Below are 21,129 nucleotides of genomic sequence, written 5' to 3'. Positions count from 1 at the left end.
ACCTATTCAAAGTAACTCACTATAATATACTACAAGTAGAAGTCATCCAATTTAAGTGTTGTTTCTTATAAACATTTTATTATTATTATTATTTAAGTACTAATAAATTATGAAATAATATTAAATGACAAAAATATTTAATTTTAGATTAATTGCTCAAATTCGTCTTAAAATTTTTTTTATTTCTATAGTAAATATAATTTATTTTAATATTTTATTCTGTAACATTTATTCATGAGAACAAAATGACACAGTTTATATTAATTTAGATATTTGTAATGTATTTAATATATAATATATCTAGCAGGAATTACACCAACTTCAATCAAAAAATTAAAAGCCAAGCATATTTTGCCTCAATAACAATATTGTATACCATTACAGAAATCTATGTTGTTTGCCTTTCGGTAATAAATTCAAAAGTATTTTTTCATAGAAAAAAAACTAAATCAAAGAAAAATTTGGTACATGCTGTTAATAGTCTTAATTATTCAGAATTCTGCTTTCATTGCTTTCTACTAACTAGAAAATTCACGTATAAATTCTAACATTTTAATCAACATATATTATGAATATAACAACCCATTTGATCAGTCTGTATAAATATCTATCATTAAACAAATATTTACAAAATAGTGCATCTAACAGAGTAACAACGAGCTTTTAAACAGTTCTAATAGACTATATAAAGTTAAAAGCAAAAAATCGCTGCTTAAAAGAGATAAAATCAAATTGGTATCATAAATTATTGGATACTATTAGAATTTTGGTGATAAAGAAACTATTACTTTAAAAAAATCAAAAAATTAAGATATTTTAACTTCAAAGGAATACATAGACATTAAATAATAATAATTTTTAACCAGTTTTAACATATTAAACTAAACAATTAATGTCAACAACTAAAGCAATCATTACATTCTGTCTTATAAATTTAACAATATAAAATCAAAGGGGTCTTCGGATGACATTTTTGAATAGCCTTGGCTTAATTAATATAATTCATAATCAAAAACAATTTTACCTTATTTTGTATCATATAAGTTGCGCTCATACACAAAAAGAGGTATTTCATATTGATTTAGTTTAAAAATTTATAATTATGTATTAGACAAAATTGACAATAATATAAGCAAATTTCATATCCTCAAAATAATCAAAATTCACTAATATTATTTAATGAAAACATTGTACTTCAATCTGATGATGATCAAATTGTATGTTGTTCACCAGATTCTGAATCCCAGAAATTAAACAGTGTGATAAATTTATTAGTAAGGAAAGTTTATTTGAAGAATTTTATCATACATTATGTATGTCTTTTGATACATCAAACCATAAACATGATATTTCAAATATTTTTTTTTCTATTTTACAAAATTCATCTAGTTTGGAACAAGACATTGTTATTTATAAGCAAAATTGTACAGATGTGTTTTATAAAATAGAGAATGCTGATTTTGATTTATTATTTATTAAAAAAAAGTATTGAGTTTAAAACATCCAGTATATGTTATTCTAAAGAGTATTTAGGTTTAATACTATAATTCTAAGTTCTATATCTAATTATTATATCATGTTCTAGAAGATAATTTAACTAGATAATAAAAAAATTAAAAAGGTAAACCACAATTTAAATGATGAAATTATTGCGCATTGTGCAACATCAATTATTATTGTGGATATGTATCTACACTTTATTATTTGAAATAATATTAACTTAACGTAAGGACTTTGCAATTCGCATGTACGTAATACTATATAAGACTACAAAGCACTAACTATAATAATATTATTTTTAGTAAAAGTTTTTACCTGATTAAAGTTGATATTTTCGTTGTAATGTATACTAACTAGTAACTATATAGATTATGTAAAACCGTGCAGAGTGCACGCGAGTAGTGCACAACTGTACAAGTTGCAAAGGAATTTCTAATTTCGGTATACGATTCGGTATGCTACCTCTACCTATTCGAGTTCACCGTGTTGGGTGTTATACCTATTCTGTGGTTATTGTACGGTGTCGTCGGTTATTGTAATCGGCGGGGTTGAGGGGACGCCCGACTCGCAACTGCCACAGAGTATAGACGTACAGACGTACAGTAAAGAAACAACGATCAACGAGTGCATCGCGGTCCACGGAGGAACATTCGTCAACGATGGTTTCGGTGATGAACGAAGGGGTGAACAAGAGCGTTAGACTTGTAGATAAACAAATAACAAAAAAATATATTATAATAGGTTTGTTCGTTTTAAAAACTTATGTTAACACTATAGTATGGAATGTGTGGATAGTGCTAGTTCACACACTAAACCCACACTATTTCAACAAACAAACAAACAGTGTGTACGCTCACACTTTTCCAAAACAAACGCTTCAGTGTACACTATTATTGAAAAAGTGTACACTTTTGGTCAAAACGAACAAAGCTATTATATTATATTTTTATATTTCAATGATTTCTCCGTGTATAATATTATATAATATCAGAATGTCGAAATAAAATATACTCGTTTCCCCATGCTCCACGTATATAATATTATATAGAGGGGGTGAAGTCTCGCACGGCACTCTGTTCCGTCTTCTAACTTTTATGTTTCACGGTATCAGACATCAATTATAATATATATAACACCTTGTTTAACTTTTTTAACCCATTAATCCCGAGAACTCATATATACCAACCCACCCATTTGAAGTGAAGCGATCGCTTCACGTGACATATGAGTTCGGCGCCACTGATTTAAGGATACAGAGTACGGAGAATATTATATATACAAATCCGAAAAACAGTACATTTAGTTTACTATAGCCGTCGATTCCCAAGCACCTTCATACCTAGTTATTAATAGGTTAGTAAATAGTAGGTGAATAAGTATTCACATTATTGTTTGTAGTATCTTTGAAATTGTTTTTTTTTTTTTTTAAATATTATTATTTTAATTCATCTTTAAATTTAATTTTCTATTATTAATTTACAACTATTGCTATAAACTACTAACTATAACTTGTTTATACAAACCCTATCGTCATCATATGCCATTATTGTTTGAACACGTTTGTAATGAGTTAAAATAATATAATAGATAGGGTAATGGTGAATGGTGAGTTAATTTAAGAATAAGACATTACTATTAAAATATTGTTAAATTATTGTTTGAATGATACATAATATATAGCATTAACTAAATTTTAGAAAGAACATGAATTTTAAAGTGTACAATAATTGAGTGGAAACTGGAAAACTGGATGAGCATTTTTTATATGTCGTGTGGGTTTTTATAGATGATGTTGTGAGATGCCGCCTTTGCTCGTAATCAAGGCACAGATTGCGGTATCTCTCAGAGCATCTGTGTGTTGTATGTGTGACATAATATTATTATATACTATTGGGTATTTTATTATGATATGATATTTAATGTAATGATTGAATTATAACGATATATTATAATGTATATCATTACATCTATCCCATTTTTATTTTGTGTGTGTACTCGCATGTATATACTTATTATATATTATATAATATATAATGTTGAAAGAAAGAAAGAGAAAACAATAAGAATATATAGGTATATAGATAGATAGATCAATAGCTACGCTTTAATATAACTATAGTAAATATATGGCTTTAACCTATAATTCAACGATTTTGTAAAAGTTAAATTTTGTTTTATTATTTAATTATTATTTGCATGCGACTAAGTTGTAAATTATGTATTTGTTAGATTGATAATCTTTTAATACTTGGATACAGTTTAATTTATTTGTGATGGTTAGTTGTATTGTCTGTGTTGATTATCTGTATATTTCGAGTTGTATCTTGGTTTTGTAAATACTAACTTTACTGTTCTTCGTTTTTCTGAGCATGTTCTTGTTCTTTTTAGTGCATGCTATATGCATTATGTAATGTGTGATGATACTAAAAATGTCAGCTACTAGTTTTATGTTTCATCCAAAGGTCTGATATAATAAATATATATTTAAATTAGTATTAATGCATGTAAAAATTATTCACTATATAAAAAATATTCATAGAATACCAGAGATAAATTTAAACCGCGAACCAGTGCCACGTCTTTTTAGTTTGTTCTCTACCAATCTGTTGTTGGTGTTTTCATCGATTAAAGAATCTAATTTTAATCTCTAATGGCCTGATCTATAATTGATAAGCCCATAGTTTGTCTTCGCAGATTTTCTTGAGAAGCTTCTCTTTCATGAGGAAGTACTAGGTACTGTTGAAAGGCCTTCATAGGTACTAATGTACTATCATGTATTCATATGTATAAATTCCGGCTGTTATTAGGTGTTCAGAGCTTGTATTAGTCCAGATCAATTCTGTTGATGATTTTAGGGTTTGAGGTGTTTTTATTTCGTTCATTTTTTATGTAATATTATGAACCAATCTCAATCAAAGTAAAAGATAGATGGTAATAGGTGATTATTGGTGTTAAGTACATATTGATACAACTAAATTTTAATATATATAACATAATATTGTGTTAGATACATAGTGTATAAAATTACAAATAATATATTATTCACGATACAATACATATTTTTAGATTAAGTGAATTTCTTAAATATTGTTCTACTTAAAATATTCATTTATTGATTTGTTTTACATAAAATATTTATATTACATAGTAACATTTAGAATAATGACTATTTAAATATTGTTAGATAATTAGTTTGAATAATACACATAGCATTAACTTAAATTTACAAAGAACATGAGTTTTGAAAGTGTACAATAATTGAGTGGAAACTGGGTGAGCGGCTGAGCCGCTAAGCCACTAAAAAACTGAGCGGTAAAATTAAATACAATTTATATTTATAATAATATATTATAAATTATAATGTATGTATATAATTTATTTTCTTAAGTCTAAATGTCATCTAATAAGTATGTAATCTATAATAATGATATATTAAAATGTATATCGTTACGTATTGTTATAAATAGAGCATGCTGCATTGCCACTACATAATAATACATTTTTAATAAAAATATAATGTAAAATAATTAATCACTAATTTAATTCTAGAATGCAAGGAAATTAAAATAAAGTTTAATTATAATAACCATAAGAAACGGTTAAGATTGATCTCGCAAATCAAATGCACTTGAAACCACCATGTTTACATACGCCTCTGATATCAAATGTTCTTATGATACTAGTTTTTGTAAGTTATATATTTCAAAAAAAGGCATAAAAAAACTAACATTTATGAATAAATAAAATATATTCAATAATATTTCTAAATAAACTATTAATTCTAAATTGTCAAATAGAATATAGAAAAGTAAACTTCGACGAGTTTACAGTGTACACATCAATTATATCTAACTCACGTCATTATCTGCTTTGAATTATTTAAAACCATTTGAACCCGATTGTTATTCATCAGCATGATATTTTAGAACGTAATTAATAACTCTAAAAAATATAGACTGTGGCTAATTTTTAACATAATATTGTCCTTAATTTCTTATATTTTTGAACCTTTTTGACCTTTGTTAAGCGAACGCTTGATATACAAGTTATTAGACATAAATATTGTAATCTCTTTCATTGCCCTATAAAGAATATTAACAACTTATATACATATATTCAATAATACACAATTAAAATAACCGATAATGATAGACTGATAATAGTCTATGTATTTAGATTGCTATAAGAATGTGTTTTCAGTTCTCGACTATTGCTCCAGCATTTCACATTAATATTTAATATTTACATAAATACTGAAAAGTGTATCTCTGACAGTTATAAGTAATTACTGTATTGAATAAAAAGGTTCATTTATTGTTATTATTTTATTTTTTCTAATATGGCGAGTATTGATGCTTGTTTATCAGTTACACAAAAAATACTTAAACAAAAAAAGGTAATCAAATATATTATTATTTGTAATTCATTAATAATTTTTGTTAACTTATATTATATAATATAATATAATTTATTTATATATATACTATATTATTTGATTTGTATAATATAATCTATTTTAGTGCACCTATTATTAATTAACTTATTCTAACTTGTATTTTTAAATATGTGATGTCAGAAAGATACAAATTTCGTTTCGTATATTTGACTTATTTATTTTAATTATTTACATTTTAACGGAGTATAATATACTTCAAATATGTTAGTTACTTACATACCTACTTAAAATATAAATTGATACTTAAAACTAAGATAGCAATCAGTTCATGCGCTAAGAAAAATTTTAATTGTTAGCCATTTTTCACTTAAATGTGGTTTTTAAATAATAAATAAATTATAGTAGACGAATTTTGATGCAATAATTTATTATTAATATTTTTTACATTTCAAACGAAATAACCGTCCAATGACACACATTTATAAATGGTCTCAACGTTTAAAATACTTAGGTACATTAAAATATCGTTAAATAGTGAGTTCATATTTCCCCGCATCCCTAAATCATTATTAGGATTAATCTAAGTATATATTTCATACATATTTTTAATTTGATGAATATTTTTTTACAGACATGCAGAAAATTGTATAGTATTCAACATCTGTTGTCTAAAAGAAACCAGTCATCGGTATCACAAAATGATCTCGAAAAGGTAAATTTGTAAATTAATATCACCTAGATACTTATCATCTAACACCGCTATATATAGTTTAATAGGTAACCATAATACCATAATACATCTCATTATCAGTACCATCAATAATTAATAAAAAAATTAGCATAAGAAGAAAAAAATTGTTTACTTTACATGTAGCCACATACTCAGGAATGCAATATGATTATAAAATTAATTTAATAATAATTAACCTTCGCATTAAATTCTAGATATTACTTCTTCTTACGTGAAATAAAATATAATCAAAACCAAAATTTAAAAAAATCAACAAATTAATTTAAAAAACCTAAGATATTTTCTAATTGTGTATATTTTTAATAGTTATTATTATATTTATCTTCCTCTTCTTTTTGTTCCTAAAAAAATAAAACTTTGAATTTTAAATTTTAGAGAAAAAAATTTTTTTAATGTTTTCTTTATTTAATTGTATTACCTCCAACATCTAATTTATAAATTATAATTATTTAAAGTCTCCATAAGAGATTATATACATTTCGAATGTTTCCTGATATACTGACTGATTCAAATTAAAAAAAAATCTATTAATTTTTATAAAAAAAAAAACAGTGTCCTGCAAATAAGAAGATATATTCCTAGTTTCTAATAGTTACCAATAAACTAACAAATCATAAATTATATAACTCAAATTGTAGTTAATTTTCATCATTATCATAATGACTATAGTGTTAATTGTTATTCTAATATAATACATTACTAATTTCCCCAGCTTTTGATTGCACACTGCATACACTGTTTGCAATGCTCAGGACCATTAAGAATTATTAAACTATTTGAACTAAATTTAATTTATTCGACTTAATATGGTTTTAAAATGTAGACTGTAATTGTCTTTCCTTGACAGATTTTCTACTTGGCCCTTCATGTTATATTATATTTCAAATATTTCAATACTTAGCTAATATTAATATTATAATAACTATATTGGTTAAACGTTTTGTACGTTTATTAAAATTCAAATTTCAGCGTATGAAGTTGATATTTTTCCATAAATACTCCAAAAACCCATCATTATAGTTAAGTATATATTATAATGGTTAAGTAAAATAATGATTAAATAATAAATGAGAATTATAACACTGTAACCTGAAGTAAAGATTTATGTTTTTTTTTTAAAGAAGCCAAGATGTATAAACCAATTTTTAAATATCAACAAATATTTAATATTTTAGGCATTTAAACAAATTGTTTAATATATAGTGTAAACTCTTTCACTTCAACATTTTTATTTCACATGATTTAGGATACGTCATTTAATATCTAAAGACCGCAATTAAAAATTGATATAATTGATTTAATCATATCATATTATAAATAGAAAAGATATAACTAACTAATGATAAGTTCTAAAAATATTAAAATAAAATCTCTGTACGTACTTATACAAAAAAAAAATCTATAATTCATTAAAAATTAAATAAATAATCCTAATTAATGAGTGTTTATCAGAAATGAATTATATAAATACTTACTATATTATTATATATTATTTCAGTTAAATGACGTGCATTATTTTTAATAGTGTATTTATTGTTCATTCAAACGTTATATTTGTTGTAAGTGGAGTTAAAAAAAATTAGCATGTATCCATTATTTTGAATAAAATCATAGCCGTTTCTTAAAACAATATTGTGCGATCGGAAATAATCTGCACTAATATTCAGTAAATGATAAAATTACAATTGCTTATTTCAACAGCGTGTATATCAGTTAGGTTTAACAAATATAAATGCATTATATATAGAAGTGTTTTTATTGCATTATTGATAATTACATAATTCATATTTCAATGAACTCTAGAAATCAATAATTAAATTAATTATTACAAATAAATATGTATACAAATGTATAATAATAGTTTATAATGGTACTAAAACAATATGAAATGAATTAACAAATTAAATACACAATTATAAATTAGATTACTAATACTAAATTATACTTTATTGAATCATAATTTAAATATTTTCTGTTATACGTAATAGTATTCTTTTGTTACAAATATATTTTTAAAGCATATGTGCATTATAATTTTATTTATAGTGCGTGAAACCAGATATCGACATCACATTATGCAAATCATCGAAGCTTAATGACAATGTCACCAATATTCTAAAAAGTGGCACCCAAATTAAGTTTGGTACTATTTTCACAGACCACATGCTCAAAATACACTACGACAAGCATGCAGGTGGCTGGCAGAAACCATACATCACGCCCATGGAACATCTCCACTTACATCCCGCAGCTAAAGTCCTTCATTATGCCACTGAGGTAAAATATATATTTAAATGAATAAATAAATATTTTTAATCTAAACAACTATAATGATGAATATCCAAAATACAAACATACATGCATTATTTGTTTAATAAGGTCTACAGAAACCTATTATATTAAAGGTCAAAAAAGTAATCTGCATGCTAATCAATTCGCTATAATTAGTACTCGCCGTCTACCAGTAACAAAATGGTGAAGTAGAGTTTGTACTAAATTTGTTTTATATTATTATTTCAAATTTTACCAAATCACCGAAAATAAAATAGTGGGTACTGGGTATCGTGTATATTAAAATACATAATTACTTTCATCATAATCAGTATTTGAATATACCTGACATAGCATAATATTATGGATTTGGCAGACAACCACACTGTTTTTGACCATTATGTCTTATTTTTTTAAACCATTTTTATGTACTTTTATTCTTAGTATTAACATTATAATAAATAATTATGTATACTGTAAATATTGATACCATAACGGCTATTAAATCTGATTTCACATAATTTCCATTTTTTTAAGTGATAATAGTACAAAAGTATTTTTTCTTCTGCTTGTAAAATTAATTTAAACCCATTTGTCAACATTATACGTATTTTGATAAATGTCCAATGTTAATGTTTTTAATCCGCTCAGATTGTTTTATAATTCGGCACAATATTCAAATATACACTAGGGGTAGATAACAATGCGTATACCTATTTATTACACTTTATTGGCGCTAAGATTGCGCCGTTTATTAAGGAATACAATAAATAACATCTCATTATATGAGATTTACAATATTGCTTATCAATGACTATAGTCGCCGGACTATTAAATATTATATTATATTTCTTTTTTCTGTAATTATTATTTTAAATATCTTTAGGTATATTTTAAATCCAAATGCTCAATACAACGGTGAAATTTGCATTGTTCTATTAATAGCATTTATACTGCATGATTGGTAAACACAAAATATTAGCTACAAAAGTAATATTCCTAGAATTAATTTTATATAGTAACTAACAAATTATAATAATATGCATGTTTTAAATTAGTTTAAATAATAATAGTACAGTAATAATTTAGTATAACCTGGTGTTATAAGCCAAGTAAGAAATTATTTTAAAATTTAATGATAACATAATAATATATACAACGAATATTTTAATCATAATTGAATACATATATAGACATTTTAACAATTGTTTAGGTAGTATAAAAATATACCAGTAGATAACAATCATTAGCAACTAAACATTAAAAATATAGCACACACGATGAACATGCGTGCTCACTGCTCACAGTATATAGGTACCTACGTCATATAGTTTTACACAATCAGACGATAAAAAAAAGAACGAGCACACACAAACGGTGTAATAGCAAGATATCTGCAGAGTAAAATGTATAGTCAATTATGTAATCGGCTTTCGAATTCAAATTCTGTAAATTCTAATACCGTACACTAAGTATATTATACAATGTACAAACATATTGTATGGGTTCGAAAAAATAGAAATCAAACATATTTTAACATGTTATATTTACTATAAAAATATCAAAAATAATTACGAGTAAAATCAAAAAATAATCGAATCATTTATTCTCTGTGTAACATCATTTTCAAAACTCATATGGCGTCATTCATATATGGCAATAAAAGATTTGTGCAAACCAACGGGTACAAGAGAAATTAATTTAAAAAAATGTCCAATTATTTTTATTATTATTTTTCTCTTCGTATGGATATATTATAATATGATTATTTCAATTTAAATCTATACTTCATAATATGTGTATTTTTAATAATAGTTATATGATTTTTAGAATGTTTTTTCTGCCTCAATTTAACTTTTTTTGATTAGTTATTCTTGCAATAAGATCTAGCAAATAGCAATTATATCAGTGCAACTATACCACATTTAAACTCTATTGATAATATAAATATGCCCATGGTCACTGCATTATGCAAACATTAAAAAATCGATAACTAATACGTTATAACTTGTAAGATACTTTATATTAATAACGTATTGTGCAAATAGCAAACATCAATACACCATATCATACTCGGAAATAAAACTTTCAACTTAATTATAGGTACAATGAGTAATCGCGTTGAAATAAATCTCGTACACTTATAGTCTGAAAATTATATTATTGTTAATTAAGATAATCAATTACCGCATCACCTTGACATCCTTGAAACATTTAAAATTAATATAGGTAGTATTATAATTAACGCCCGACAAAAAATCGAAATTCCTGTTTTAATATTATGTTGTTTTGTTGCGTAGGTATTCGAAGGGATGAAGGCATACAGATCAGAACATGGCCACATGAATCTATTCAGACCAGAACTAAACTTGCAGAGGTTAAACAAATCAGCTAGAAGAGTAGGCCTACCATCAATAGATACTGACGTGTTACTCAAAGGCATTGAACGTCTAGTATCTATCGACAACGAGTGGTTACCTGTGTCGGCGCCGCTCAGTTTATACATTAGACCTAACCTCATAGGCACAGAAGTAAGTACTTGGCTCGTTAGAAAAATAAAATCTTTCCCGGCAAAAGCTAATCAAGTATATCTGAATATAATTCCACAAACAGGCCTAATTGGCAATTATTTATTGCCCTTCACGTTGTACTCGAATGGCGTTATTAATTCGTAGTTTGTACCTACTCCTTCCCGTCACTTTTTAGAAACTTATATTCCTGATATGAATATTCTGTGTGCTATTTTCATTATTAAGTTTATTTATACATATCAAACTCATTTTTAAATACAAATAAGAATCACGCTTAAAATAGTTATTATAAGCGATTTATTATAGACTATAGTTTCCTATAAAATATCGAAATCAACTGAAATATTTTTTCTACAATATTGACAGTGGTTTTGTCAGTTACCACTATTCACAATGAATCCTTTTAAAAACTTAAAACACTACGAAAAATCTGCAAAAGATGATAATTTAAAAAAAAAACTTGTATTATATTATAAATTATAATAAAAATATTATTTAAATTACAATTTTAAGCCATACGCAAATAATTATTAATTTGCACAACTATAATATAATGTTGGTGTGATTTATAACTCATTACCAAATAAGTTGGCTAAGCATATTTTTGAAATTACACCTATGTCAATGTATTATCTATCAAAAGTATTCGATAGTCATACAACGTATTTTATACAGATATTATGCATTTTTAGGGCACACTAGGTGTGGCACAAGCAGATACAGCCCTTCTCTACGTAATAATGTGCACCGTGGGATCATATTTCTCTAATAAATTCAAGTCAGTCCGACTGATGGCCAACCCAAAATTCACTAGAGCATGGCCTGGTGGTTGTGGTGACTTTAAAATAGGCGCTAACTACGCCACCACATTATACCCTCAGGTAAGGGACAAACGCATGCCGACATATGCTTTAATTTCTTAATAGCGTAAATTGATACATTTTTTATAAGACAAGGACAACTATAACATAATTTTACAAAATTGTAATGATTCTTACGCTAAAAATAATTTATAAATATTAATGTTCATGTTTTTATTAAATATCTAATTTTATTTAATTATATTCTAATTAGCTGACTAGTTTTTTTAAAGAAAATATGTTTTATTAATCATTTTGTGTTTAAATTCATCGTTAAATCATATAACTTTAATAAAAAGATTATAAATTGAATAATGTCGACGATAGTACCTAGACCTAGTTTGTGACGAATAATTAATAAATAAAATAAATAATTATAATATATCTACACTAATTTAAAAATAAGTATCAAACAAATAGGAAAAATTTGTTAAAATAGAAATATGAATCTCAGTGTTCATTTACAATTTGTTTAATATGTTAAGAACCGTGTTTTATATTTATTTAAGAATTTAAATTTTTTTGAGTTTTTCTATTTAACTGTCTATAAAATGCAAGTTTCTGAATTTAGAAAAGTTAGGTACCTATAATATTTTATGAAACATGATGTAGAGGTATCTATGTACTCACGAATTTATTGTTATTCAATATTAGTATTTTAATTTAAGTACACACACTATTTTTTATTTTACACTATTTAGTATATACACTAATAATTTTATTATATTTCATAAATATAAATACACAACGATAAACTATTCACTATCACAATTAAATTTAACAATTTAGAATATAAAAATGTTTGAACGTTTTAGAACTTATCACATATACTATATCTACTCATTTGAATACCTTCGATTAAAATATTAAATATAATTTAATTAGTTCACATGATACTGATAAAAAATTTACACACAAATCCCGAGCATGAATATAGTTGATAAAAGAATACAATTATTTTATACTGACGCACTACCATTTAAACATTAATTTATGAATGATGAAATAACTATTTATCTAACGATTATTATATTATTATATCAGTCTTAGTAGATAATATCATTGATTATACATAGTATATAATAATCTTTATATAATCAATGGTAATGCCAAACTAATAATTAGGCCTATTAATTCATAAATAATATTAGTTAAAAATGCCAAATCCCATTGATAATTATACTCAATAGTAATATATTAGAAAGTAACACTAGCCACTATAGATAATATTGTATAATAAGTTTCTGTTCAAATGTTATACTTTGGTATTAACAATATGTACCTAACAATTGAATGTAACTATCATCACAATATTCACATGCAAGTATGCCGAGTAAAAAAAAATGAAAAAACTAATAAGTATATAATGTATACTTATTTCAAAAACTCAAATTATACTCTCAATATTACATTTATAAATTCACATTATATATTAAATTTTAAATTAAAATTTTTCAATTTACAAAAAAAAAAGGATGATGCTGTCCCAAATTCAAGCTTATAGTAGGATACAACTAATTAATTACAGTTAGCCGTTAGGTACAATAATAGTTTAAAATATTAATAACGATCACTTTCAAATTTAACATGACATCACACACGATCTGAGGCTGAAAAAATTAGTAGATAATTAACTTAAAATCCAATATGTGTGGATGTGATAGAGTATAGACTATAGAGATGTCTGTTTTTTCGCTCTTAATATTATTAATAAAATCTATTTTCTCTAATGCCATACATACATTTATAAGAACTCAAGCCTTTACTTCTTTATATGTCTTAAGAGCCAATGTATTTGCGCATATCTAATTTTTGGACCATTAATTCCAGGAATTAGCTTCAAAATTAGGTTGTCACCAAATGCTATGGTTATATGGTGAAGACCGACAAATCACAGAAGTTGGTGCGATGAACGTATTTATTCTTTACAAAAATCAAAATGGCGGTAAATAGACTAAAAATATATTATATTTTAATCCAACCTGTACATTTATTGTACATTTATTGAACATTTATTGGTCATATTATGATAATTACCAATTGTTTATAAATATAATATTATGTTTTATATGTAACTTACAGAAAAAGTATTAGCTACTCCACCATTAAACGGTATGATATTACCAGGCATCACTAGACAGTCGGTACTGGACTTGGCTAAAGAATGGGACGAATTTCGTGTAGAGGAGAGAAACTTCACAATGGACGAATTAATTGAACTGAATAAAAATAACAAAGTAAGCAAATTAAGTTACCTATATTAAAATGTATACCATTTTGCGCAAAATTGCTTTTATTTTTATCTCAAAGACGGTTCTCACACAAATAAAACTACGGAGATATTTAAAATCAGAAAAAAAATAAGTTCCTTTATACAATAATTATTATGAACAATGTTCGGAATATCATCTTGCAAAAATAATGTATCGTAATAATATGTATATATATTATGTGGGTACTCTTAGGTAGGTGTACACATTCTCAATTCTGTCTATGTCCGTCGACAATAATTAATATGATAAATTTTACTATTGAAATATATATATTATGTTACTAAGTGTTACATTAGAATAGATAGATTGAGTAATTAAATTTAAAAGCATAGGTATTTCTCAAACGAACAAAAGAATGTACCTATAAGTACCTACTATATAACGGTTGTAAAATTTAAATAACTGACTGTATATTGCCCCTTAATATTCATCGTGTTGAAACATTCAAGCCACGTAGGCGCCTATTTAACATAATTTCTATTATAACGTAATTATTGCCAGCTGTGTATTTATAATCGAATATGGAGGCATTTACACCTACCTACTTTAAAAAATGTTAACGAAAGTATAAAAGTATTATCATTCCGTCTTAAACTATCTTTCGGTCGTTTCAGATACTCGAGTTTTTCGGAACTGGTACAGCAGCAGTCATTAGTCCAGTATCGTCCATACTATACGAAGACGCAGACGTGCAATTGCCAACCATGGAACAGTCGAACCCGTTGTACGCGAGGCTCTTCAAAGCGATTACTGACATACAGTACGGCCGGGTAGCGCACCCGTGGACCAGAGTAGTGGACGAAAGACCGCATTTGTACGAATCTCAAAACTACAAATACGCTAACTAACATCCATTATTATAATAATATATCGATGGATCGCGCGACACTCGATAGCGGTCAATAGATAATACAGTAAACGGCAATATTATTTAAAATCGTTTATTTAATTATTAAGTCACAATAACTACAAGTAACCACCTACGATATAGGCTCGGTTTTTTAAGCAAAAAAAAATGTATTTAATATTAATAATGAAATACACTTATCTACTTCGATACCTAAGTACTTGAATCTGACAAGTAATAATTAGCAGAGCAGCAAAATAATTTTATTCAGTTCACTGTATAGGATATGTACTATATGTAGAGCCATTTCATTATTGATGAACATATTCTGTCATCCACTCTACATTATCTATATGCATTAAAACCATAACAAAATTATATACATATATAGTATATTAAGAGGAAATGGAAAATGTTTAGAAAATAAAAAAATCATTTAAAAAAATTATTTCACGTAACAAATTGTCATATTACCTACTATATAATATTGGCCGCTATCTGTCGACGGTATAACTGTTAACTAATGTGAAGTTCGTTGATTTTGTTTTTAAAAATTATATTTTTATATTTTATATATTTCAATTATTCGTAAAGAATAATTAACTATTAAACCATTAGGTACCTGCAACAACAAAACTATTTGTTCTATGTAACTTTATACACGTTTTTTATCTCAATAAAAATGAATATTTACCATAATTGTATTATTATTGGACACATAAATACGTATTTTTATTCATTAACAACTGTACCTAAACTAACGAGCCAAAATATTTTGTAAGTATATAAGTATTATTAATTGATCAGACCTCCACAAGTTGCAGAGTGAAAGTTGAACATGATTTCTAACCAAAACAGTTGACAATTCATAACACCTATCAAAAACTAATACAAAAGAAATGTTCATCATTATTCATTGATTTAACAGTATGTCAGCGCTCTGTTTTTTCTCATCTCTCTATAGGCTCTAGTGACTTGAGTCTAGTCTACGCGTCACAATGTTTTTGATTAATCCTAGAGTACAGTCGACCATTACAAACCTACCTACCTAAGCGGCTAAACCTAACAGAGAATAATATTTAAGGGTATGGGCGTATGGCATATCGATTTTTCTAAATATTATTTCAAAACTATTTTGTAACCATTTAAATTTAAAAAAAAATTGTATTATTATTGTTTAAATCAATATAAGATTAATTAAAATATAAAATCAATACGTCAAACCTTCAAAAATTAATCCTTTGGAATAAATTATTGTAAGCAATAGGTGATTTTACTCTAAAATTAGGTACTTCAGATATTGAACGTAAATCAAAAAAATGTGGGCAAGTGAATACCGCTTTGGTAGGTATATCCGGTATTATACGATTGAGATTTTTATTTTTTTATCATTTCAAAAGGTGATAACAGTTGAGAGACACAAACAAACAAAAAAATACACACACATCATTATAAAATTAATACATTCATCGCTCCACTTAGATCTATAAAATGATTTGACGTCAATGTATTTAATCTGTCTGAAAAAGAACGCAAATATTGCGCTGACATCCCCTTCAAAATGAACTAACTTATTTGAAACTATAATTATTAAAAACGTTTAGTCTTTATTATTGATAATTATTTATACATTAGTATATAAATGTATAGGTAACTATTTTTATATTATTTGCCAATTGAAAAGTATCCTTTGAAAATCATTCATGGCGGGTGAAAAGTGAAAAATATCAACCCCCATAGAAATATTATTAATTCTGCCTACATGAACTTAATTAAGATACCTAGGTACTTAACTAAAGGAAATTAGTTTAGTTCATTAAATTGGGCAATTTTACCAACCAGCTTTGATATAATAGTTTTTAACGATATACACTTGCGATTTGCGACTTGCCTACTGCAGCGTGTTTGATGTGTACAAATTGAAACGAAAAACAAAAAAAAAAAAATTAAAAACTTCAACACAACTGTTATAAATATTAAATATACATAATAATTACTTTTATTAGTCATCATAGATAATAATCATTTTAAAAAAGTGGATCTTCCATAACGTTACCCCAAAAAGCAACTCCGGAACATTAACGAGTTAGAAAAATTAAGAGTTCATAGGCTATAATATCTACTTTTAACTATGTGTTACAAAACGATTTACTTTTTGTTAATTTAAATCTAACTTTCATTTTAACGAGTTAAATTTTTCTTCGTGATAGGTTTTTCTACACATTTTTTTTTAAACACCCAGTGCTCGAATTGAAAAAAAAAATTGTGAACGGGCGCTGGTTTTAGTTCAGAAAACACCGTTCCGTAGCAGATAAATTGTAAAATAACCCGTTGTGGACTTCGTTCCCCACACCCCCTGCACATATAGTAAGGTACTATAAAGCTGGTATTTTTCCTCGCTTAATTAAATGAAGGGGAACGCTGAAATCTATGAAAAAAACGAATGCGGACTACGTCCACGTGAGTCCCAGCCTCCAATTCGAGCACTGTAAACACCTAAACGTCCTAAACAATTATATAAGCTAGTTGAACTTTGAGCGTAGTTCAATATCTACTTGAATGCGGTACTTCTAAATTTCGATAGGAATCAAAATAACGCCTAAAAAAATACAGTTATATTAAAATATCCATGAAAAATGTCAATCTCACTCAAACATATTAATTACAAATATCACAACGCAATAACAGTAGATAACCCAGTTGTTCCGAATCAGTGTTTAAACATTTAAAGAGTAGTTAAACAGTTAAATAATAAAATTATATCATTTAAAATATTAGATATGGGCCGAGGGCGTGTTTTAGGGAGGTGGGGCCCCATTCGCCCCCATCTCCATCGCTCATATTTTTTCTATATAATACATTAATTAATTAATTAATAATTTATTTAAATAATTTTCCGTTTGATAAAGATCGTAAATCGTAATGACATCATACTTAACACTATAAGAATGTTATGCCTGTATAGATAATCAATTGTAAATTATTTTTAGTCTGTATAGATGAAAAATTAATCCCCCCTCTCCCCATGGGCTCAACTCAAATACGCCCTTGATATGGGCTCACTTTCTGATATTTTTTCAGTCAATCACACTAACATAGTAACATGTGTTATTTTTACTATAATATATCTATGTTTTTGTATAAACTTATTAGGTATCCTATACTTTTATAAAATTTGAATGTATTGCACTTTGGAGATTTTGCGTAGATTGTAAATAATCAGTTTTAAAAAAAATTGCAACCGATTTTTAATTCAGCCGTTACTTTTTTTGAATTCAACTTGTAACTTTCTCAAGCTAAAAATAAAAATAAATAGTTTTTAACTCGACTAACATTCTTCTACAACAACTATATTGACTTAATGTGTTAAAATAATTTATAATTATGTAACTTGTCCGGCTTGGCCAAAAAGTAGATATGTAACCGTAAAACGCCCGTGTGTATGCTGTGCCTCTATCATACAATCAAAGATAAATCTTGATAGGTAGGTACGCATTGTAAATCGGATTGGTCGATATCTCTCGTGGAAAATACAGGTATCGAATTTATTTTTTACTTGCTAAGAATGGTCTAAATCTAAAACCTTAAAGCGTATAAACAGTATCCTGGATACGTATACATGATACGAATAATCATAATGCATGCGTTCTTTTTTGTATGAGCAATCAATTGATTAATAATGTAAAATTAAAGCAATGCCAAGAGGTAATATAATATTAAGGTACTATATAGGTATATCTGCTTTCCGGCTATACGTAATAATTAAAATAGGTCTAACGACTCTAATAACGTATAAACACTATAAACATGTCTTTTTTAGCATGCTCTGTAATTATACAATTTAAAATGTTTTTTTTCTATGGTAGATAATATGGGATAGCACGACGAGGTGTGAGAGAAAAAGTACTTAATTTCATATTCTACGTGGTATCACGACAAAAATGGTTGTAGGTACACGCAAAAAAAAGTAATAATAAATAAATTAAATAATTTAAATTTCTATACCTACCAGTTAGACTTAATGGAAAATACATCTTATCGTATATTAATTAATTTAAAATTCGATTGCATATTTTATACATTGTAAGTGCCTACGTGTACGGCATACCAACACATTTTAACATTTTAATGAGGAACATTCTCCTAACTCTATATTTTGATAATTATTCCTTTTTAAGTTTTAATATACAAGTATACAACACAATAATATTATACCTTACATTAATTGGTTAAAAATTAACGGGCTAACAGTAAAGTACCTACCTTATACGTCATAACCAGATAATGTACCTACTACCTAGTACAACTAAATTTATAATCATTTGATCATAAACTATGAAGTTACACTGTGGTAGTGGTTACACATCACTATAGTCTATAATCGATAATAATATACTAATAATAGAATACATTCATTTCTCAAAATTACTGAGCGCAGGTTATCGATAACAAGTGAAATATTTCACCTAAAACAATATTACGTAGGTTCGTAGGTACCTATATTAATATACGTACCAGACCCGCGCGCAAGGGGTCCATGAAGAAATCCTGGTTGTAGGACACTTTGTACGGTCACCCAGAAAAAATGAAAACCGCGGACAGTTTGTAGTGTTTGTACTATTTCAGAAAGTAATAAAATTTACATGGCGAACAGTTTGTACTATTTCAGGTAAAAAAAAAATGTTGAAACATGAAATGTTAGACATAATTTGTTATTACAGAACACAGGTAGTTAACAATGCTAACATACATAAATAATAATAATAATAATAATAATAATCAGGGCTAGGATTTGTATGCAATAAAAAATTGTAAAATATGCATTTTATTTACCAAAATATGCAAAAATATATGTATTTAAATTGTTATAAGATAAACACAAAAATATAGTTACAAAAAAAATATTAATTTATTAAAATACATCGGTGATCGGCTGTTTGTCTTAATATAATACAATTGAGAAATAAAATAATACGAAATATTAATTACGAAATATACTATAAAACATGCATTTTTCGCAATAATATGCATTTTATCCAAAATATGCACAAACATGCAAAATAAAAATACCACCATTTACATAAAACGTCCGCGATCGAACTTTACCAATTTATTATCACCGTACAAAGTGTCCGCGATATGCAACTCAAACAATAAATAGTACAAACTGTCCGTTTACCAGAAATCCTGGGTTTGAGGCTGACCCGCACAAACGTTTATGATTTGGAGAACAAATATTAGAACCACAGCTGTGATCTAAAATTTTCTTCATTTTGATTAATTTTTAAGATTTGTATTTTAACAAGGCTTATTAAAAAAATGTTTCTGTATTTTTAATCATTCTAAATTGCTGTAAGAACAACTTAATCCCTAATACAAATATTAATTATATTCAAGTTTTTAGGTCAAATTCCAAATACCTACAAATAGCTTAAAATTGGTCTTGATATAATAATATAATTACATTTACTCACAAACACATTTTCATTAGAAAATCGAAAAAAAAGAACTGTAAACTGTTAATTGCATATAAATAGGCAACACCATAGAGCTAAAATATTTTGATATTTATACCATTACCATATCTAGAAAATGCTGATTATTTATTTTTAAATTATTAATATTTTTTCCCCAATCATTTTGAAAAGTATTGAGAACTTTTGATCCTCCAAAAATGTATTCTCCCACATTTTTTTCAAT

General features: G+C 26.4%; 1 protein-coding gene across 1 annotated transcript; it reads left to right on the top strand.

Moving 5' to 3' along the window:
* The first annotated feature begins 5,695 nt into the window (after positions 1-5,695).
* LOC132931327 (branched-chain-amino-acid aminotransferase, cytosolic) lies at positions 5,696-16,128 on the top strand. Its single transcript, XM_060997386.1, has 8 exons — positions 5,696-5,896; positions 6,528-6,608; positions 8,694-8,924; positions 11,219-11,449; positions 12,142-12,330; positions 14,140-14,254; positions 14,392-14,546; positions 15,197-16,128. Exons 1-8 carry the CDS (start codon positions 5,840-5,842, stop codon positions 15,428-15,430), a joined length of 1,293 nt encoding a protein of 430 aa, XP_060853369.1. The 5' UTR covers positions 5,696-5,839; the 3' UTR covers positions 15,431-16,128.
* Positions 16,129-21,129: the final 5,001 nt, after the last annotated feature.

Source organism: Rhopalosiphum padi, chromosome 1 (genome assembly GCF_020882245.1).
Source record: "Rhopalosiphum padi isolate XX-2018 chromosome 1, ASM2088224v1, whole genome shotgun sequence".
Classification (NCBI taxonomy): Eukaryota; Metazoa; Arthropoda; class Insecta; order Hemiptera; family Aphididae; genus Rhopalosiphum; species Rhopalosiphum padi.
The sequence above is the reverse complement of the archived record's forward strand: the minus strand, read 5'-3'. Positions and strand labels throughout refer to the sequence as shown.

Excerpts from the sequence above, each read along its gene's own strand:
- LOC132931327 (XM_060997386.1), top strand. The coding sequence starts at position 5,840 with ATGGCGAGTATTGATGCTTGTTTATCAGTTACACAAAAAATACTTAAA. Across the intron at positions 11,450-12,141 it reads CTAACCTCATAGGCACAGAA|GGCACACTAGGTGTGGCACA; the intron begins GTAAGTACTTGG and ends ATGCATTTTTAG. Across the intron at positions 14,255-14,391 it reads TTACAAAAATCAAAATGGCG|AAAAAGTATTAGCTACTCCA; the intron begins GTAAATAGACTA and ends TGTAACTTACAG.